Source organism: Ictidomys tridecemlineatus, chromosome 11 (genome assembly GCF_052094955.1).
Source record: "Ictidomys tridecemlineatus isolate mIctTri1 chromosome 11, mIctTri1.hap1, whole genome shotgun sequence".
In the NCBI taxonomy this organism is placed as follows: Eukaryota; Metazoa; Chordata; class Mammalia; order Rodentia; family Sciuridae; genus Ictidomys; species Ictidomys tridecemlineatus.
In genome coordinates, this window is record NC_135487.1 from 12,516,383 (window position 1) to 12,534,289 (window position 17,907).

General features: G+C 49.5%; 1 protein-coding gene across 3 annotated transcripts in view; it reads right to left on the minus strand.

Annotated features, from left to right (window-relative positions):
- The window catches only part of Capzb (capping actin protein of muscle Z-line subunit beta), a 116,164-nt gene that overhangs the window by 54,671 nt on the left and 43,586 nt on the right, over nt 1-17,907 (minus strand). For all 3 annotated transcript variants that reach the window (XM_078025455.1, XM_078025453.1, XM_078025454.1), the window contains exon 2: nt 7,489-7,578. In XM_078025455.1, coding sequence (XP_077881581.1) covers nt 7,489-7,578 — 90 coding nt within the window. The remainder of the gene's footprint in view (nt 1-7,488; nt 7,579-17,907) is intronic.

Consider the following 17,907-nt stretch of genomic DNA (forward strand, 5'->3'; position numbering starts at 1 on the left):
GCAGCACCACATAAAAATAAATAAATAAAGATATTGGGTCCAACTACAATAAAAAATAAATATTAAAAAAAAAAAAAAGCAGTTCAGAGGAGTGGACAGCTGGTTTGGACATACTCATCAGCATCAGGTAAGGAACTCTGGGAAGCCCCTGCCTTCTGTGCGTCAATCCCCACCTATGATCCTCCTGGTCACCTTCACAGAGCAGCTGTGAAGATTAAAGAAGGAAATGGAATGTGTGTATTAATAATAAAGCCTACATATGAGCATTTCTAACACCTGGTGTTAGACCTCCATTAAAGACATTTATCTTTCTATGCCATTCATTGGACAAAGACTGTTTATGGGGAATGAAAGAGGGCAGAGTCAAATTATAAATCGGAGACCAACAAAAATAGCACTTATTTTGAACTTCATAATCTGAAAAACAACAAAAGCATTCTGGGTGGTGATCTGAAATTCAGGTGAAGGGGGACAGTGAACTTTTAAAATACCTGGCTGTGGAGAACTCTGAATCCCTAGCTGTGATGAGAACCTGTTACTGTTCTAGAACTGCTCAGGACCAACGCACATATCGTGGGCTCCCAGAAAGCCTGTATGCTCCCAGAGGAATGAACCATGCGTGTGTGCACACACACGCACACACACACACACGCACGCACACGAGGGCCCACAAGCCAGCAGCCTCTGAACTCTTCAGTTTTCAAGGTGGCAACTCATCTCTTCTTCAAGGGACTGGATGAGGGACTACTGTCCTGCACACAGAACTCCTCAGGACTCCAAATCACTTCCAGCCACATTTGTAGAGGAGCAGAGCAGGCAGGGCACCCCAGGAAGTCCTGGTCCTTCCAAGCAAATCAGGCTGTTTCTTCCTGGTTTGTAAGGGCTGCCAGCAGTTGGGGCCACTGTCCTCTGGAGAGCAGCCCTGGCATGAAGAGAGGGCCAGCGTCTGCTTTCCTGTCCTCCCCACCTCACTTAACCCCACCTGGTTGCTCAGAAAGCAGGACCCCAGGGTGAAGAGGCAGACCACAACCCCCCAGGGGCGGAGTGCATTACAGCACTGTCGGAGGCCTTCCGGAATGCTTCTGCCCTTGTCAAAGAGGGACTGCAGCACAGTGTCGCCTGCAGGAAAGCCCAGAATCACCCGAGAAACGTCAGCACAGCCAGCCTGGACAGGGCTGATGCGTGCTGCAATAATTCCATCTACTCCCTGACCTTGCCCCAGAGACAGCATCAGGTCCAGCAGAGAAAACTTCCTGGCAGACCCTAATAAGGACAGGACAGTGGAAGCCAGGTTCTCCCACCCCAGACCTAAGCTCCCAGGGAACCACCCTAGGCACAGGAGAAAGCCAAGCGCTAGGCTGGCAGAGCAAGGTCCCAGGGAGTCAGGGCCCACCCTGGGAGCACCAGCCAGACTCAAGGACTTGGCGGAGAAGACGTGATTTTCATATTCAGATGCCTGTTCGTGTGAGCATGTTATGATGAGCTGGACTAACAGAAAATTTTCTCCCTTAGGCAGAAGCTTCGGTTTGATCTCCTATGCTGTCAGGAACTTTGGGCAAAGAAGCTGGGAAGCATTGAGGTGCATGTCACTACAGTCTGGTTGAAAGGTGGGGGCAGCAAGTAAAGAGTGGGCACAAACACACAAGAGGTGGCATGGCTATCACAGCCGAAACACCTTCACAAGAGTAAAGACAAGTAAGTTTCTATTGTTTATCCTGTTCAACAGACACAGGAGGGCAGAGCTGGGCACTGCCAATCTGTCCTCCAAAAATCCCCCACTACACAGCTCTACTGAGCAGGGCCTTTCATCTTGGTCACCACTATAACCCCACCTGGTACATAGAAGATGTTAAATAAACAGCTGCAGAAAGAATCATTTGGTTCTGTAGTTGTTTTTTTTTTTTGTTGTTGTTGTTGTTCTTTTTAGATATACACGACAGTAGAGTATATTTTGCCACATTATACATACATGAGAATAACTTATTCTAATTAGGATCCCATTTGGTTCTGCAGTCCTTAACGCTCATTCTCAGAGCTTATTAACTGATGAATGACCAGTGGTCCCAGAGAATCCTACCAGCTTCACACTTTTCAGTGATCCAGCTGTGGAATTCCCTGTGGAAGGGGAGGCACATATGCCCAAGTCCTAGGAGATGCTGGGATCCGTGTTGACCAAACCCATCAGTCTTTCACCTCAACTTACATTAAAGATCCCTTCAGGAAGGAGAAGGTAATGTGAGATAAAAGAGGAAAAAATGCTGTTTTACATGCAAAGAGAAAAACTTAGCAAGAAGAAGGCCAATCTACTCTAGAACACAGAGGAAGCAGATCATGCTGGCCCCCAAGAAGGCGAGGGCCACAACGGGTCCTCATGGCAGCAACACCTCAACACCTAGAGACAGAACTGAGTTTTAGGCTTCCACCCATACAGCAGTCCTGGAAAGATAATTTCCAGATTTTATGGGTTAAACTACCAGAAATCAGAAATTGAATAATAGTGCTTGGCACAAATATTGGCTGTTCTGCTAATCCACACTATTAATGAACTACTAATAGTGTATTAGCCTTCATTCACCACCAATCACACAGGTGTGTGGGCTGCTGCACAGGCTGCCCCAGAGACAGCAGGCCTGAGGTGCGGGCGGTGGTCTCCGCTCACATCTGCTGAGGTCTGGGGTGTAGTGCACCTGTGTTCCAGCCTCCTACTGTCACATTGTGCTCTCCACATACGTCATGCTACATGGATTAGGGGGACACTTTCTGTGAGCTGTTCAAAACTCAGGTATGCTGAGGCTGGTGGGGCGAACCCCTGTGCCCAGCTGGCCCTTTCTATTTCTGGAGGCCCATCTTGCTGCTAAGGGAGGTACGCTGAAACCAACACCGATCAAGTGGCCAACTCCCTGGTGAAGCATCAAGACGCCTCCTCCACCTGCACCCATGGCCTGGCCAGGGAGGAGTGGCAGCTTTCCCAGCTCTGAGGTCTTCCCTCTGCTGGAGGAAAGCGCGGGGATACCTAAGAGGCAAGCTTTCAGGGAATGATGGGAAGGAAGAGAAGGAATCAAAACTGAAGTGACCAACCTTCCCAAGCAGACCTTCTGGCCTGGTTAAACGGATTTATGGCTATTTTTGATTTGCTCTTGAAAAGGCAAAGGATGGCCCGCTGGGTGCCGATCTGTAGGAACAAACTCCTTCCTCAGCTCAGGGCTCAAAATACACCCCAGCCAAGATGTCCTGACTCTGGCTGCCAGTGTGCACAGGGAGGCCACAGCAGGCCAGAGTTTAGGAAGCCAAGGGAGCACCCTCACATCACCCGGTTCTCGGCCCAGCAGGACCAGTGGGTGTTTCTGAAACAGCTTAACAGCAAGTGCAGCCAGGCTCCCGCCAGCACAGTGATGATGTTCTGGCCATTGGGAAAGGACGGTCATTCCCCCACCAATCAGAACACGCATCAGAATCCCAAGACAGCAAAACTCTGATGCCGGAAAGAAAAAAGCCAGCTGCCCTGGCATGGGGAACCGGCAGCCTGGCCCGGCTGCCAAGCACGCACCACAGTGCTCGCTAACGCCGCTCTGTAACGGGGCGCCGGTGAACCGGCTCAGTCCCCTGCGGTTCCCTGGCTCTGACATCTAAGCGAGGCCACTCCCCTCTGGGGGAAGGCTGGCAAATCCTAACACTCCTGTCAGTCTGAAAACTGGAGACGTTTCTTAAAAACAGCCGCTTCCTCTTCTACCCAGGCAGGTAGCCCTGGAGGAGTGGCCCGATGCCCACGGGGCGAGGCCACAGCCGCTTGGGAAACCCAGGCTGGACGCCCAGGACGCAGGCTCCACAGTGGTTTTCAGAAACCACAGCTTTTGTGGGAAGAGACTAAGACTGTGTGTGAACTCAGAGCCACCACAGGACACTCGGCCGAGGTCAACTTCTGAGGAAAGGAAAACTGCTCTCCTGAGCGTCACAGCAGAAAAACGGCAACAAGAAAAGGAAGCCATGCCAGCGCTTCCAGGTCTGTCCCAGGGTCTGAAGGGGGGCCGCCCCACGGCCCTCAGCACGGGCCAGCTGCAGCCAGGCCCGACGGCCACCATCAATCAGATGGTTCTCGCAGCATGTCAGTGGTCTTAATGAGGCGTGCTCTACCAGGTCCTAATTTGTTGAGCGGCCATGCTCCATTTCCATTTTGACATACATCATACTTCAATTAAAAAATTAATGAGTCCCAATTCCCCAACCCATTCCACAACAGGATCTCCCATGGCCCCGCTCAGGTGAATCTGTGTCTTTCAAGCCGCCCAGAAGCTACCCGGGCAGGTGGACCGTTAATGCTAAATGGCCTGGCTCTAAGAAGGAAACTTCCTCTATGTCCTAATTTTTGTTTTTCTATTATGTGAATTTAAAATTATTCCTCAGGCTGGGCACAGGGGTGCACACCTGTAATCTCAACAGCGTGGGAGGCTGAGGCAGGAGGACTGGGAGTGCAAAGCCAGTCTCAGCAACTTAGCAAGTCCCTAAGCAACTCAGTGAACCCTGTCTCCAAATAGAATACAAAAAAGGGCTGGGGATGTGGCTGAGTGGTTAAGTGCCCCTGAGTTCAATCCCTGGTACAAAAAAGAAAAAATCCTCAGAACATTCCTACCTATACTCTAGCACCTCAGATTACTAGTGAATTAAATTACTTAACACCTTCTCTTCAAACAGATAAAACTGACACACCACGAGGCACCATCTTCAATGTGCTGCTGTGAATGTGACTCCCCAGAGCACACAGAGAGCCATCCAGGCAGCAGAGACAGGGCTCCGGGGGCTGCAGGGCCTCTCAACTCCTTCTTAGAATTTAAATCATCTAAAAAAAGGTGGATGGGTATTGGGAAAATCCGATGGGCTAAGAACACAAAGAGAAGTGCCAGGCAGAGGGCACACAGAAGGTACGTCAGTTTTCTGTCACTATGACAAAACTCCTGAGATAATCAACCTTGAGAGAGGAGGAAATGTTCATTTAGGCTCACAGTTTCAGAGGGTTTGTTTCATGGGGTCTTAGCCCTGCTACTTCTGGGCCTGCAGAAAGGCAGAATCTCATGGTGGGGAGTGCAACATGGTAGGGCAAGGATGCTCACTCCATGGTGGCTGCGAAGCTCAGAGAAGGAGCCAGGTTTCCAATATCCCTTCCAGGGCATGCCCCCAATGACCTCTCTTCCTCCCACCAGGCCTCACTTCTTAAAGGTACCACCACCTCCCAACAGCCCCATAGGCTGGGGACCAAGCCTTTAACACACATGCCCCTAGGAGACATTTTAGATCAAAACTGTAATAGTATGTATTCAACAAATGTGTACTCTGGGGTACACATTCTGGAGAGCTGAAAAGAGAAAAGCGGTGTGCTCTGACAGCATCCTACAGAATGCCCCAGACTATAGTCATGCATCCATGACAAATGCAGCTGGGAACTTCAACCTGCACCCGAGCCCCAGCCAGCACACTGAACCGCAGGCTGAGTTCTCCTATCCAGTATTTGGTGCAAACCCGTTTCTGATTCTCTCCTTTTCTCCTGTCAATGCTGTGAGCCCAAGAAAAGTGCCATAAAAGCAGATGCACACAAATCTCAAGGAGATGGAGTGATGAATCCTGAAGAAAGTACAAAGCTTCAGCTGCCCATAGAACAAAGCAGCCCATTCGACACCAAGTGTTTGAGGGAGAAAAATGTGCTTATCCTTCCTTGGGCCTTATGTTTAGTTTATTTCTGAAACAGGGATAACTGAACAGAGATTTAGCCAAGCACACACACACTAGAGTTTAACAGGAAAAGAGGCCCCAGCAGGCAAGCCGAGCACAGACTGAGCACATCTTTACTTCCGAGCCACCTCTTCTACACAGGCAGCCAGATTCCTGACCAAGAAGGGAAGACGTGCAATGCTTCCCAGACCTGCGCTGCAGTGCTGTTTTATGGGATCCTGGGGCCCTGGAGGCCAAGAGAGTAGCTTAGCACAAAGCACTCACTGCACACCAAATTCAGAAGTGGGTGGATGGGACAATTACACTACATCAAGTCCCCCTCCTACCTTCCAAGGACACTACCCACCCACCTTTACATTATTTCTCAACAAAGTCCACCCACTTGGTAGGCTCAGGGCTTTACACATCAGACCCAGCCCACCCAGTGCTTACACCAACATTTACAAATCAGGGTACCTTGCATAACGATCCAAATGCATGGCTCCAGAAAACCTGAAAATGAGCAACAGGTGAGAGGATCATGCTTCCAAAAGGGCACAAGCGCTCTCCTAGGTGAAGCCTGTCCCCAGACTCTGCCACCCTTTCCCTACAGCATGTCCATTTCAGTGACTTCCTCCCCTGCTGGTTCTTGGTCTGCACCTTGGTCTGGCCCTGGGCTTACAATGATTCCTTTGCATCACAATTCAATCTTCCATCCTTCAATGTTCCTCTAAAATGTGCATCTGCCTAACCTGGGACTGTCACTTCTATACCACAGGGCCACAATCTCAGGACCTTCCTCCTCCTGATCTCCCAAAGCCCATCTACGCGTGAACTATGGCAAGCTCACAGGTCTTTCCGCAGCTCCTCTCGGTCGCATGCCTGCCTCTCACTGGGAATTCATGTGTCCGTAAGTTTACATTAGTAGCATCGTGGACGACTTACAGACTGTAGTGCTGCCTGTGAAGGGCACAGTCTCCTACCAAAACTGTTCTGAATCCATGCACTGGAATTAAATAAAACACCACATCAGAAGAACGAGTTTTTGATCCCCTATTTTAGAAGATCTTGCTGATGAGCCTTGTTTGGCTGCTGGGGATCACACCCAGGAAGACCCAGGGCACCAGGGAAGAGAGCACACTTGGCTTCCAGACCTGTGAGAACCAGGGCCAAGGGCTGAGTGGTCTAGGAGGGTCGTTTGGCCTCCTGAGACTCAATCTCATTTTATTTCTCTTCAATTCTTCCTTACAGATGTTTTCTAAATCCCTGCCTTTTCAGCTCATGTCATAATACCAGTTATTCAGAGGCATCATCTTGAGACCAATCACTGGAGTATTCAATGAGCTGCAAAGATGAACTGAATATCTGACACACAGAAGTGCTGAGCTCTTTCACAGGAGTGAGGCTGCTGTAGGACTCTACAGGGCAGATGCTGTCAGGCACTGGCTGGAGATACTCAAAAAGGCAGATGCCTTGCTGGGCCTGCAGCCTCTTCCTCAGGGTGTCTAATTTCTAGAAACGTTAAGTCAAGGCAGCTGGAGGAGGGGTCAGGCCGTAATCAACCTGAGAATGCTTATCATGGGCTTTATCAACAGATGGTCTCAAAGGAAGACCACCATATGAAACTCATCTTCTCTCTGTCCGGAAGAATCTGGGAGCCCAGTGGTGCTGTCTGCCTCGGGAGAGAAAGGGTTTCCTGTGTTTTGAATTCCACACAAAAAGAGTTACACAAAAACAGGCAATTACGAGCAATAGCCTCAAATGAAACCACATGAAGAAGGCACGTACCAGGTCGATCAGGTCACTGAGGTTCTTCTCGATCTGCTGTGGAGGCAGGCGCCTCATGAGATCCAAGGCACAGTCCAGCTGCTGATCACTCTGTGGAAGGAAAAGAGAAGCACTAAGTAATTTTTGTCAATATCAAAAACTCGTTCCAAAACCCATTCTTGCAATTGCTGGTTGTTTGGGGGAGTTCTAAGCCCCAGAGAATCCCACAGTGGCCTGGCCCTCCTGAGCCTGCAGGTTAGAGGAGACACTGCACAGGGTGTCACCCCCTTCCAGTGCAGAGCCCCCAAGGGCTCTCCAACAACTTGGCAGAACTGGCAGCTGCAGATGCGTCAGCTCCCAGCTGGTTCTGTGGAGAGCAGGGCAGGCTGCAGGCTAGGGTCACCCTGCCTGTAACCCAGATATGAGTGGCAGGTAACGTAGCCGGGTCAGGGGAGAAACTAGGCGAGGAATCAGTGAGTGGCAAGAGGCACAGAGAGAGTCAAAGTGCTTCATTCTCCCAACTGAAACTCGGCCAGTCCTCTCAGGTGCTGTGTGCACTGGAGTAGACCTGAAGCAAGCTTCAGGAAGAGCTCGCGCTCCCCCGCCGCCGAGGGCACAAGTGCCGTGAGCTGTGGGACAGGAGATGGGCAGTGCTCTCACTCCCTGGGCGCCTCTCCTAATACTGCTGCTGTGAAGACTTATGGGGCGCCACGAGGTGCCAGTCACCATAAACATACACAAAACGATAAGGGAAGAGAAGGCAGGTGGCAAAGTGCACAGTGAAGGCAGGGTGGCGGGCGGTGATGATGGCTGGCACTGCAGCACAAGAGGCCAGATTCTAGGAGGAGCAGGAAGAAGGGCCAGGTGAATAACGCAAAGACCTCTGACTGCAAGCAAGGCAGGTAGAGTCCCTGACACTGCCAGAGAGGCACCGTCTGACCTGTATCTGAAGCCTGCACTGCTCAGACTAATTTCAGGACTTTTGAAAGCCTTAAATCAATAAACTAAGAGTCTCATAAAATATACAAAGTAATCCTCAAAACGCCATGTTTGGCTGTACGACAGACACCAAGGCCTATTAACCCTCAGCAGGCCGTGGGGCCAGGCCCCGTTTTATATCCACGGCAGACACAATCCATCTTCACATGTTCACATGGCATGTGTATCAGGATGGTCAAAATTAAGGCCTGTCCCTTGCTCAAGGTGGTTATCAGCGACACTTTATTCTAGGACATGCAACAATCTGGCTACCCAGAAAAACCTAAAACAACCCCAGGCTAGAAACCCTGCCACCAGCTCCGCCTAATGCGGCCCTATGCCAGCAGGTGTCAGCTGAGGCCATGGGGCATGGGGTGGCTCAGAAAGAAATTTTAATACCATGTCTAGGGAGACACAAGTAAGCTGACCTGTCCCTACAGAAGGCACTTCCCAGGGCTGCACTTATCACCCGGCGACCTGGGGCAAGCTTCTGCCAGCCTCCACCCATAGGACGGGGGCAATCCCATGGATAACTCTCTCATGGAGTGTTACAGTGACTTGGATAATTCATGTGGAAAGTATCAAACATCATAGGATGTGGTCCACGACTGGGGACCATATGTAAATATACATACAGGTTTTAAAGATCTAAAAATACTTTTAAAAGTAAGTACTTTAAATATTCCCAATATACACTCAACCCTACCCTGCCTGACCTCTCCTGTGGCCTTGAACTAGAGTTAGGTAGTCAAACTCCACAAAAGGCTGTACGTTCTCTTGCCTGTGCAAGAATGAAAACCCCAAGTTTTCAAGTCAAGCGGAACTCACTAAAAGCTATAAACCAGCCCTTCCCACTCGGGGATGATTCTTCCTATGCACACACCCCTCTAGGCAACCTGCTGCCAGGAGACGTGGGGCCAACTAGGGAGACATTTTGACTGTCACAACTGGGGAAGGGGAAGCTGCCATCATTTAACGAGGCAGGGATGATCTGAACACCCAACAACGCAAAGGACAGACTCCCCTGGCCTAAATGTTAAAGGAGTCAATGCTGAAAAACCCTACTCCAAAAGTAATCAGTTTCTTTTTTGGAGTGTCAGGGGCTTCTGGTTCCTAGAATCTGGTCAAAAAAAAAACTTGTCCAACACATGAGAGAAACCTTTTATAACAGTTCTAATTCATACACCACTCATAAGACCTAAAATCTTCTGGTTTTTGGAAAATAAGCAGATCTTAACAATCTTCCTCTGAACTCCAAAGCGAACTTAGAGGCAAGCCCAGCTAACTTGAAACTGTAATCCAGAACCGCTGGGATTCGGGAGGGAGCAACTGGAAGTTTAGCAGTGTTCTTCAGAAAGGGAGAAGCCACATCTTGACCAGAGAGGGTCAATGCCAGAGAAACGTGATTTTAATCGCCTCTCTGGGGGTCCCCGCCTCACACCCCGAGCCCCCACGCCAATAGACCCCCACTCGAGGGTGCCGGCGCAGGAGGGCTTCCTTCCAGGCGGTCTGGCTGCGCCTCGCTGGCAGCACTAAACACTCCCAGGGCCATTGAGCTCATGTTTTGTACTCATCCCAATTAATCTTAATTGGAAATGTTTCACAACAAATTTCTAGGGCTAAGGATGTTTAACTATCATTAAATTAGGAAATGACTAAATGCTTCCCATAAGTGAAGCAACATGGGAAGGCTTAGTGGCAGCTTGTAAAAAGTTAAAATTAGAGTCAACTGCAGCCTTGCTCGGGAGTCATCTCATACCCTACGGGGTCCTAACGGGAAACAGCATGGAGAAAACACGGCTGATCTACAGCACACGCAACGGCACGGGCAAGCCTGGAGATGGGACGGTGACAAGACTACCTGGGATGCCACCACTCTTACGAGGCTCAGAAACAAACGTTGGTGATCTCTGTTATTTAGATGGACACGTGCACTTTCAACTGACAGAGCAGAGCTTGCTTCTTGTTAAGATAAGTGAAAGGAATGATAAATAAAAAATTTAGAAGAGCGAGAAGTTACCAGGGAAACCACCAGGGGAAGACGAAGGTTGCTCTGCCCGGGTCTTACATGGAACGGTAAAATCAAGGTACTCATTATATCATGATGCTTAAAACTTACCCCAGTAGGTTCCTACATCATCATCAGAGATCTGAATGTTTTTTAAAGTACAAACAAGACCAAGTGAGGGCAGGATTTAGTGTAAGTCCAGGGTGGAGGCCTTTCCTGTCACTAGATGTCTGTGATTTGGGCTTCATTTAACAGTGTGACATGAGACTTGGACTCAATGGCCTCTAAGGTTCCTTCTAGATCGACAATGCCCTCTATCTTGTAGGGAGTGCAAATGTGCCCACCACTGGGTGCCACCCGCCCTGCAGTGGCTCACACTGCTAAAAACACCGTCCCTTCAACAAAACCATCATTCTGGACTCAACCTCCTGCAGGCCAGCAACTAGGTGACAATTCAGCAACCAGGCGTTCAGTGCCACACTCAGGCCACATCCTGACCCTCCAGGAACCGATCAGCCATAAAACAGCAAATGATCACCAGTCACCAGGCCGTGTGATGTGGACAAGTGGAACATCACAGGATGTGGAGGCCCCGAGACAGGGAGTCACATCTGCACTTCCTTCTGGCAACCATTTTCCTAGGGTCCCCCTTGTGGTCACTCCTCCTAACCAGCTTCCTATTTATCTTGTAAACTGTCACCCCTTGATCAGGACAGCTTCTTCAAAATGTCAACTGCTCCTGTAGTTCTGCCTCCCACTGGTGCCCTGGGCTGAAAAATAGTATAGGAATGACCACTTCACTTCACCCTCCAGGATCTCCGCCCATTCAATTAGTCATTCGATAATTATTGTTGAATGTTTCCTAGGTAACAAGCACTGTGTTTGATGCCGAGTGGGGAACGTGAAGTCCCTGGAGCTTATGGTGTACCAGAGCTTCTGATATGGTCACAGTCAATAGGGAAAAAACTCAAGGGTGAGTCCATGTGCAGGGGAGAAAGGCTGTTTCCCCATCTTAAACCTCTTGAGCGCACACAGGTGGAAATGCTCTGTTTTTGCTGGTTTACATATGACTTAAAGCACAAAACTGCTTAAGTCATCCTGTGACAAGTAAAATACAGTTAACATGGACCAGAACAATGTTTCAGATCAAAATTAAGTAAAATGCTTCAGGCTAAAATATCTGCTGAAGAGTTCAGACACCGGACAAAGCTACAGATCATCTACAGACAGCAAACCCAGGTCTATGCAACAAATCCCACACAGAAACCACCAGCAGGTAAACCCCATTCAGCTCCTAGGTGAGTGCGAACACACTTAAGGCCGCAATGAGCTCGACGTAATAGGGTAGACCCACCATCGCGTACTGATGAGCACTGCTATACAGGCACCCTGGGAGGGACAGGGAAGCCCAGGAGATTTTCTCAAGAGCAGGCACAGGATCTGGACCATCTCCCTGTGCCTTAGGCAGTGCCAGGGGCCTTTTCAGGACGCAGGGCACCTGGTCAGAGCACACCACTCACTGGGGGCAGAGGGAGAGAGAGATGGGAGGAGTTCACTGCGGGGGGTGGAAGCATGGGAACTAATGGAAGCAATAAAACCACCCCTGTCCTTTGAGGTCACTAGGTCTTGGGGTGACTATTAGATGGCAACAGAGACTGACACAGAAGGATTCCTGTGGCAACCTTGGGAAGGCAGTTCAGCTAGAGAAGAGACTGGAGCAGGAGGGCCAGCACGGGAGCCTCTGGCTGGAAGGGTGCAGGGGCAATCTAGGGGGCAGAATGGAGAGGAGTGGTTCTTCGCAGAGAGGGGAGGGCCAGACGGATTCCTAACTGGGGCGACCTGGCGAAGGGGGGCCTTCTCAGGGTGCATGTGGTTCTTTTAAAACAACAAGGACACGCAGCAACTCAGAATGCTAATATTTCCCAGCAGGAGCCCTGCCTGGCCTGCCCCAGGACGGGTCAGGGCAGATCTGAACTCTAAGGCGGGGTCCATACATAAACAACCCTGCAATGCTCTGAGGCTCGGGGCCTGCAGTCTGTGCTGAGGTTCACCGAGGCCCCTGAAGGTTTACATTCCCAAGACGCTTAGCAAATATTCGCTCACAGACAGCAGAGACAGAGTTTACCTTCCTGCTGGAGCCGGGGCTGGCTTACCACAAACTCGGGGAGTCTAGCTCAGCCTCGGCTTGTCTCGTATCATCTGGGACCCAAACGAGTTATTGTTAAAAAGCCAATCTGTGTTCTGCCTGTGGCTTGGGAACAATTTGTGCTGAGAGCTATTTGGAGAAAGATGTGAGGACAAGCCCAGCCACAACTCCTCTTTAGGCCATTCCAGAAAACCACCCATTTTATATTAAGAAAAAGTCCATCCCTCGACTGAGCGCCCTCTGGGAGGGCACAGAAAGACAGTGGCAGGGGCACAAGTGCCTGCACCCTCCAGATGACTTTCGTTCCCAGGGGAATCCTCCAGCAAGTCAAAGTCACAGTTCCAGAGCCTCCCTGAACCTGGCAGGGTCTTCTCTGTGTCACAGAGCTTGGGTCAACGTCATTCTTTGCCACCGAAGTTAGAAGAGAAACCAGACAACATAAGTACTTCCTGCTAGGCCTGTCTGTGCCCACGCAGACAAGGACAGGCCCAGGAGGCGAATGATCCACCGACCAGGTGTGCAGGAAGCAAGCTGCGGCCTCACTTGGGGGAAGAAATGGACCATTTAAAGTGACAGCCATAGTGGTTGTGTCAATGTCATTTGGATCCCCATGAAAACAACTGCTTTATAATTCTCTCTTTTAAAAGATCTTGTCAGGATCACAAAAACGAGGCCTGGATGGGCCATTCAAGTTCATCTCAGCCCTGCCCCCCATCTTATGATGAGTAACAGGTGTACAGAAAGAATTGAAAGTCTCAGACCCGGCAAGAAGAGCTTCTGATCCTGTGCCTGGGTGATGGGGTTCCGAGCACCGCCCTGCCATCCCCCGCTGGATTCACCCACCCAGCAACTGGGAGGGTGCCAGGCAGGCACAGCTGCTGGTCAGCAGACCCTGTTCTTGCCTGCAATGAGCAGATGGCTCAAGGGAGATGAAAGCCAGAAAACAGCAGGAAAGGACAACTATGCCACGCTCCTTCTACACCTGGACACCTGTTCCCCAGTTCCCCCAACCATGGAAGATGGTTCTGGCCAATGGCTTCTCTAGATAACCAAAGTACTAACTTTTCTTTAATCCTTAAAGAGCAGTCTCTTTAAAAAGTACAGTGTTTTCCATGTTCTTACCCAATCCAAATGAAGAAAGCCCAGACACAATGAAACCATTTCTCCTCGGCCCAAAAGCACCACTGGAGCGGCCACTCCCAGAACAGACCTCTGGTTTTAAATCTTTTTCTGCTTCTTCTGCCAGGCCTTATGAGCTACACTTCCTCACCTAACATGATGCTTCTAACCTGCTCTGGACTGGCAGACCAGAAAGCTGGGAGACCTTTCCTGCTGCAACAAGAACACTGAGACAGGAAGAAAACAGGGCATGACCTGGGGCCCAGACTCGCCGGCCAGTCTCTGAGTACCTGGACCCAATACTCAGACTGGTGTGCAGGCACACAATTTTTCATCCTTATCTCAAAGAAATCTAAGACTCTAAGACACAGTATAATAATAATTCCTCCTTTCACATATAGCCTACAAGGTGGAAGTGAGGAGGTCACCACTTGGTCCCTTGCAGCCTCAGCTTTCTTGACAATGGGGACTGATGCCTGGCCTGCAATGCCCTCACAGCACATCCTCTCCGTGTAGCAGGACTCTCCCAGAGCAACAGCACATGGCTTTCCTGCCTGGCCTGTTATATAACATTCTTTGGGTGCTTGGAGGCCCGCTGCTCCGTGATTTCCCCACCTGACACAGGTTTTCCGTTCAGGCTGCTGCAGTCTCTAGAAAGGTAGGTGGGTGTTATTTCAACCGTCTTTAAGCAAAGGAGGGCAGCCTTCCACAGCACCCCCCAACACCATCCCTCACCCTGAGGGCCACAGAGTACAGGACCCAGGCCCCCCAAGCCAACGTGAGAAGAGGGACAGAAGACCAGCAAGAGCCAGGCAACTCCTTATTCATCCATGGAAGGTCTTTGTCCCCTGGATTTTCTATGCTCCAGGGATCCCCCCATTCAGCTGCTTTCTGAAACTCTTAAATCCACCTTCCCAGCCTAGGACACGACCAGGAATAGTTCCCCCACTGAGTCTTCTCCCTATGTCCCCAACCCACTGAGGCCATCAAAACTAGACAAAGTGAATAGTCCCAGGAGAATGTCCAAGTGGCCTCGACACCACCCAGCCAGGAGCTTCCATGTGCCTCTCCCCAGCGTATCTGTTCTGAGGGTCTTCCCTCTCCGCATCCCTTCAGGAAATGACACATCCGAAATGAGCCCCAGCCAGAGCCAGAGAGGGGCTTCTGTTGACAACTCCAGATCTCCAACTGCAGGGTACAGGCAGCTTCCCTGCCGAGATCAGAGTTGGCCCATGAGCCTGGTGGAATGGCCAATATCTCAGAAAGGCGGGATGGCTGCGCCGGCGTCTCTTCACTGACCATGGTCAGCGTTCAGCAGGCACAAGCTTATTTTGGTGCCTATTTCACCTCCCTGGAGGCAGGTGCCCTCCCGCCACCTCCGATCCACCTCTGTCCACTTCCAACCTGCAGCTAGCAGCCACCTATCTCCACTAGCACCTCAAAGAGCCTGCTGGCCACTCTGTGCTCTGGAACTCAGCTCCCAGCCAGCGTCCACCTACAGGCAATGCTGCCTGCTTTCTGTGGCCGGGACCCACCCAAGGGGTGCAGAGAAACACCCTGGCCAGTGTTCCCTGTGGATTGCTCTGCAGACCACTCTGCACCGCTCTCGGGTTTGAGCAGAGTATATTCTCCTGTCCAGGCCTTGAGACAGAAATGTCACACAGAAGGGGATCTTAAAACCAGCTAAATGAGGAAATCTGAGGCCCAGACTTATCCACAACTCTAAAATTAGACTTGTCACATAACTACACAGCAAATCGACAGGGACCAGAACACAAACCCTTTGTTACATACTTTACTGCTTTCCTAAGTAGAAATTTTAAAATGCTGCAATGTTTGCTTTGTAAAAATACTATCTTGAATACAATTCTACATTATGAGAATTAGCAATCACAATATTAAGTTATCTTAATTGTATAGGCAGCTTGAGGGTAACTCTTGCCTAACTTGTGTGCAGAGGTGTGCATGTGCACACACACATACACAAACACGCATCACTAATCCAGATCATTTTATTTTTCAAATTATTTGCTCCTTCCTTGATTAATAATACCAAGCAAGGGCTGGGCATGGTGGTGCACACCTCTAATCCCAGCTACTCCAGAGGTTGAAGAAAGAAGGTCACAAGTTCAAGGCCAGCCTCAGCAACTTAGTGAGACCCTATCTTCAAATAAAAATAAAAAGTTCTAGGGATGTAGGCTCAGTGGTAAAGCACCCCTGGGTTCAATCACAGTGTGTAGGGGAGTAGCACATGCTCATAATCCCAGCTACCAGGGAGTACAGAGACAGGAGATTACAAATTCAAATTCAAGGTCAGCCTGAACAACTCTGCAGTTTCAAAATAAAAAGGGCTAGAGATGAACTTGGGTGGTAGAATGTGCCCTCTCTGCCTCCCCCCCACCCCTCCACCACCCCAAGAATACCAAGTATCTAAAATGCAAACCCATTTCAGGAGACAAAGGAAAAAAAACTAACATCTGCTAAGGGCCCACTGAGGACCAGGCCCTGCACCACATGGGCTGCAGGAGAGCCAAACAACAGCTGGCCACTAACCCCAGTTTCAGAAGTAGGCAAACTGAGGCTCAGGAATGTTAGGCAACTTGGCCCAGAGCCACAGCACTGAAAGATACAGGCTGGCCTCCATGCCTAAACATCCTCCAGAGACTATAAAACACCCTAAACTACAATGAAACTAATTTCTAATTCCTTTTTGGGAACAACCTGCTTAGCCACAAAAATCAATAGGGGCATAGAGTGTGTCTCCTCTCTGGCTAGGTAAATTATGGGCAATTCCTTCTGCCACCAAATTCTAAAATCTGTCACTTGAATTACAGACTCTGTCCTCATGAGCATTACCACTTATAGGAGGATTTCTCAAAAATACTAAAGCCTTTTCCCACAGTTTCTCTAAGTGATGGTTTCGTGGACCCCTTTAGAAGACCTGCAAGGCACCATCACCTATGGTCTGATCACTAATGTTTCACAGATGTCCACAGCTGCTGCCTCTGCAGCAATCCTGGCTGGTTTCATGTAACAAGCAACTAATCCCTCCACTTTGTCAACTGGCAGTTAGACACATAATTAGGGACAATCCCAAGATGTCTTCAACGGGTGCCATACGTGCTGTCCAAGTCCACCTCAATGGCACAAGAAACTCAAGAAGCCTTTCTTAAAATTTGAAAACAATTAGAACAAAGTGTCCCTATATTCTAAGTAACGATCTTCTAAAAGTTTGGGAAAATGTCATCCATGTATTCATTGGCCAAGAGAATTAACTTTTTACATAGCAGGAGCAGCCAATCCACACGAACTTTCTCCCAGTTTGCCAAGATGGCCACGATGTAATCTGCAACACCTGGGCATGGGTTCCCTCCACCAAAGCACCGTGCATGGTGTCCAGAGGTGGGGAGACAGGGGTCCACCAGCAAACAGCACACAGGATAAGTCTTGATGAAAAAGAGCAAGACTTGAAAGATTGGGGGGGGGGTTAAGCCTCCATCAAACCAAGTATTTCACCTGAAAGAGGCCAGGATGCTTCCGCAGTACACCCACAGGGGGGCCTGAGGAAAAGCACAGGGTGCTTATGAAGCATGCAGTGAGTTCTGCTTTCTCTGTTCTTTTGTTGTGCTGGGGGTTGAACCCAGGGGTGCTCTACCATGGAGTTTCATTCGGAGTCAGGGTCTCGCCAAGTTGCCCAGGTTGACCCCCAACATGTGATCCCCTGCCTTCTTTGCCTCTTGAGTTGCTGAATTTATAAAACGTGGGCCACCATGCCCAGTTTTGTTCTTTTAAAATACCTTTTGATTTTTAACTGGAACACAGTAATTGTACATGTTTATAGGGTAGAGTGTGACATTGCAATACATGTATAAAAAGTACAATAATCAAATAAGGGTAACTGGCATATCTGTCACTATATATATAGGATAGAGATAAAATTTCTTCATATTGGGAATATTCAAAATCCTTTCCACTGGATATTTTGAAATATTCAGGACAACCACAGCTGTCCCTGTGCTCTAGGTCATTAGACTCCTCCTAGCCAATGGCACCCCTGCACTTGGCTATTTCTTTCCTGGGTTCCTGGGTTCTATTTCAGATGCTATGTGTGAATAAATATGAAAACCTCACCAGCCTCTGCGCATCCCTGTCTGCTGCCCCTTTCAGCTCAAGGGCAACTCTATCCTGA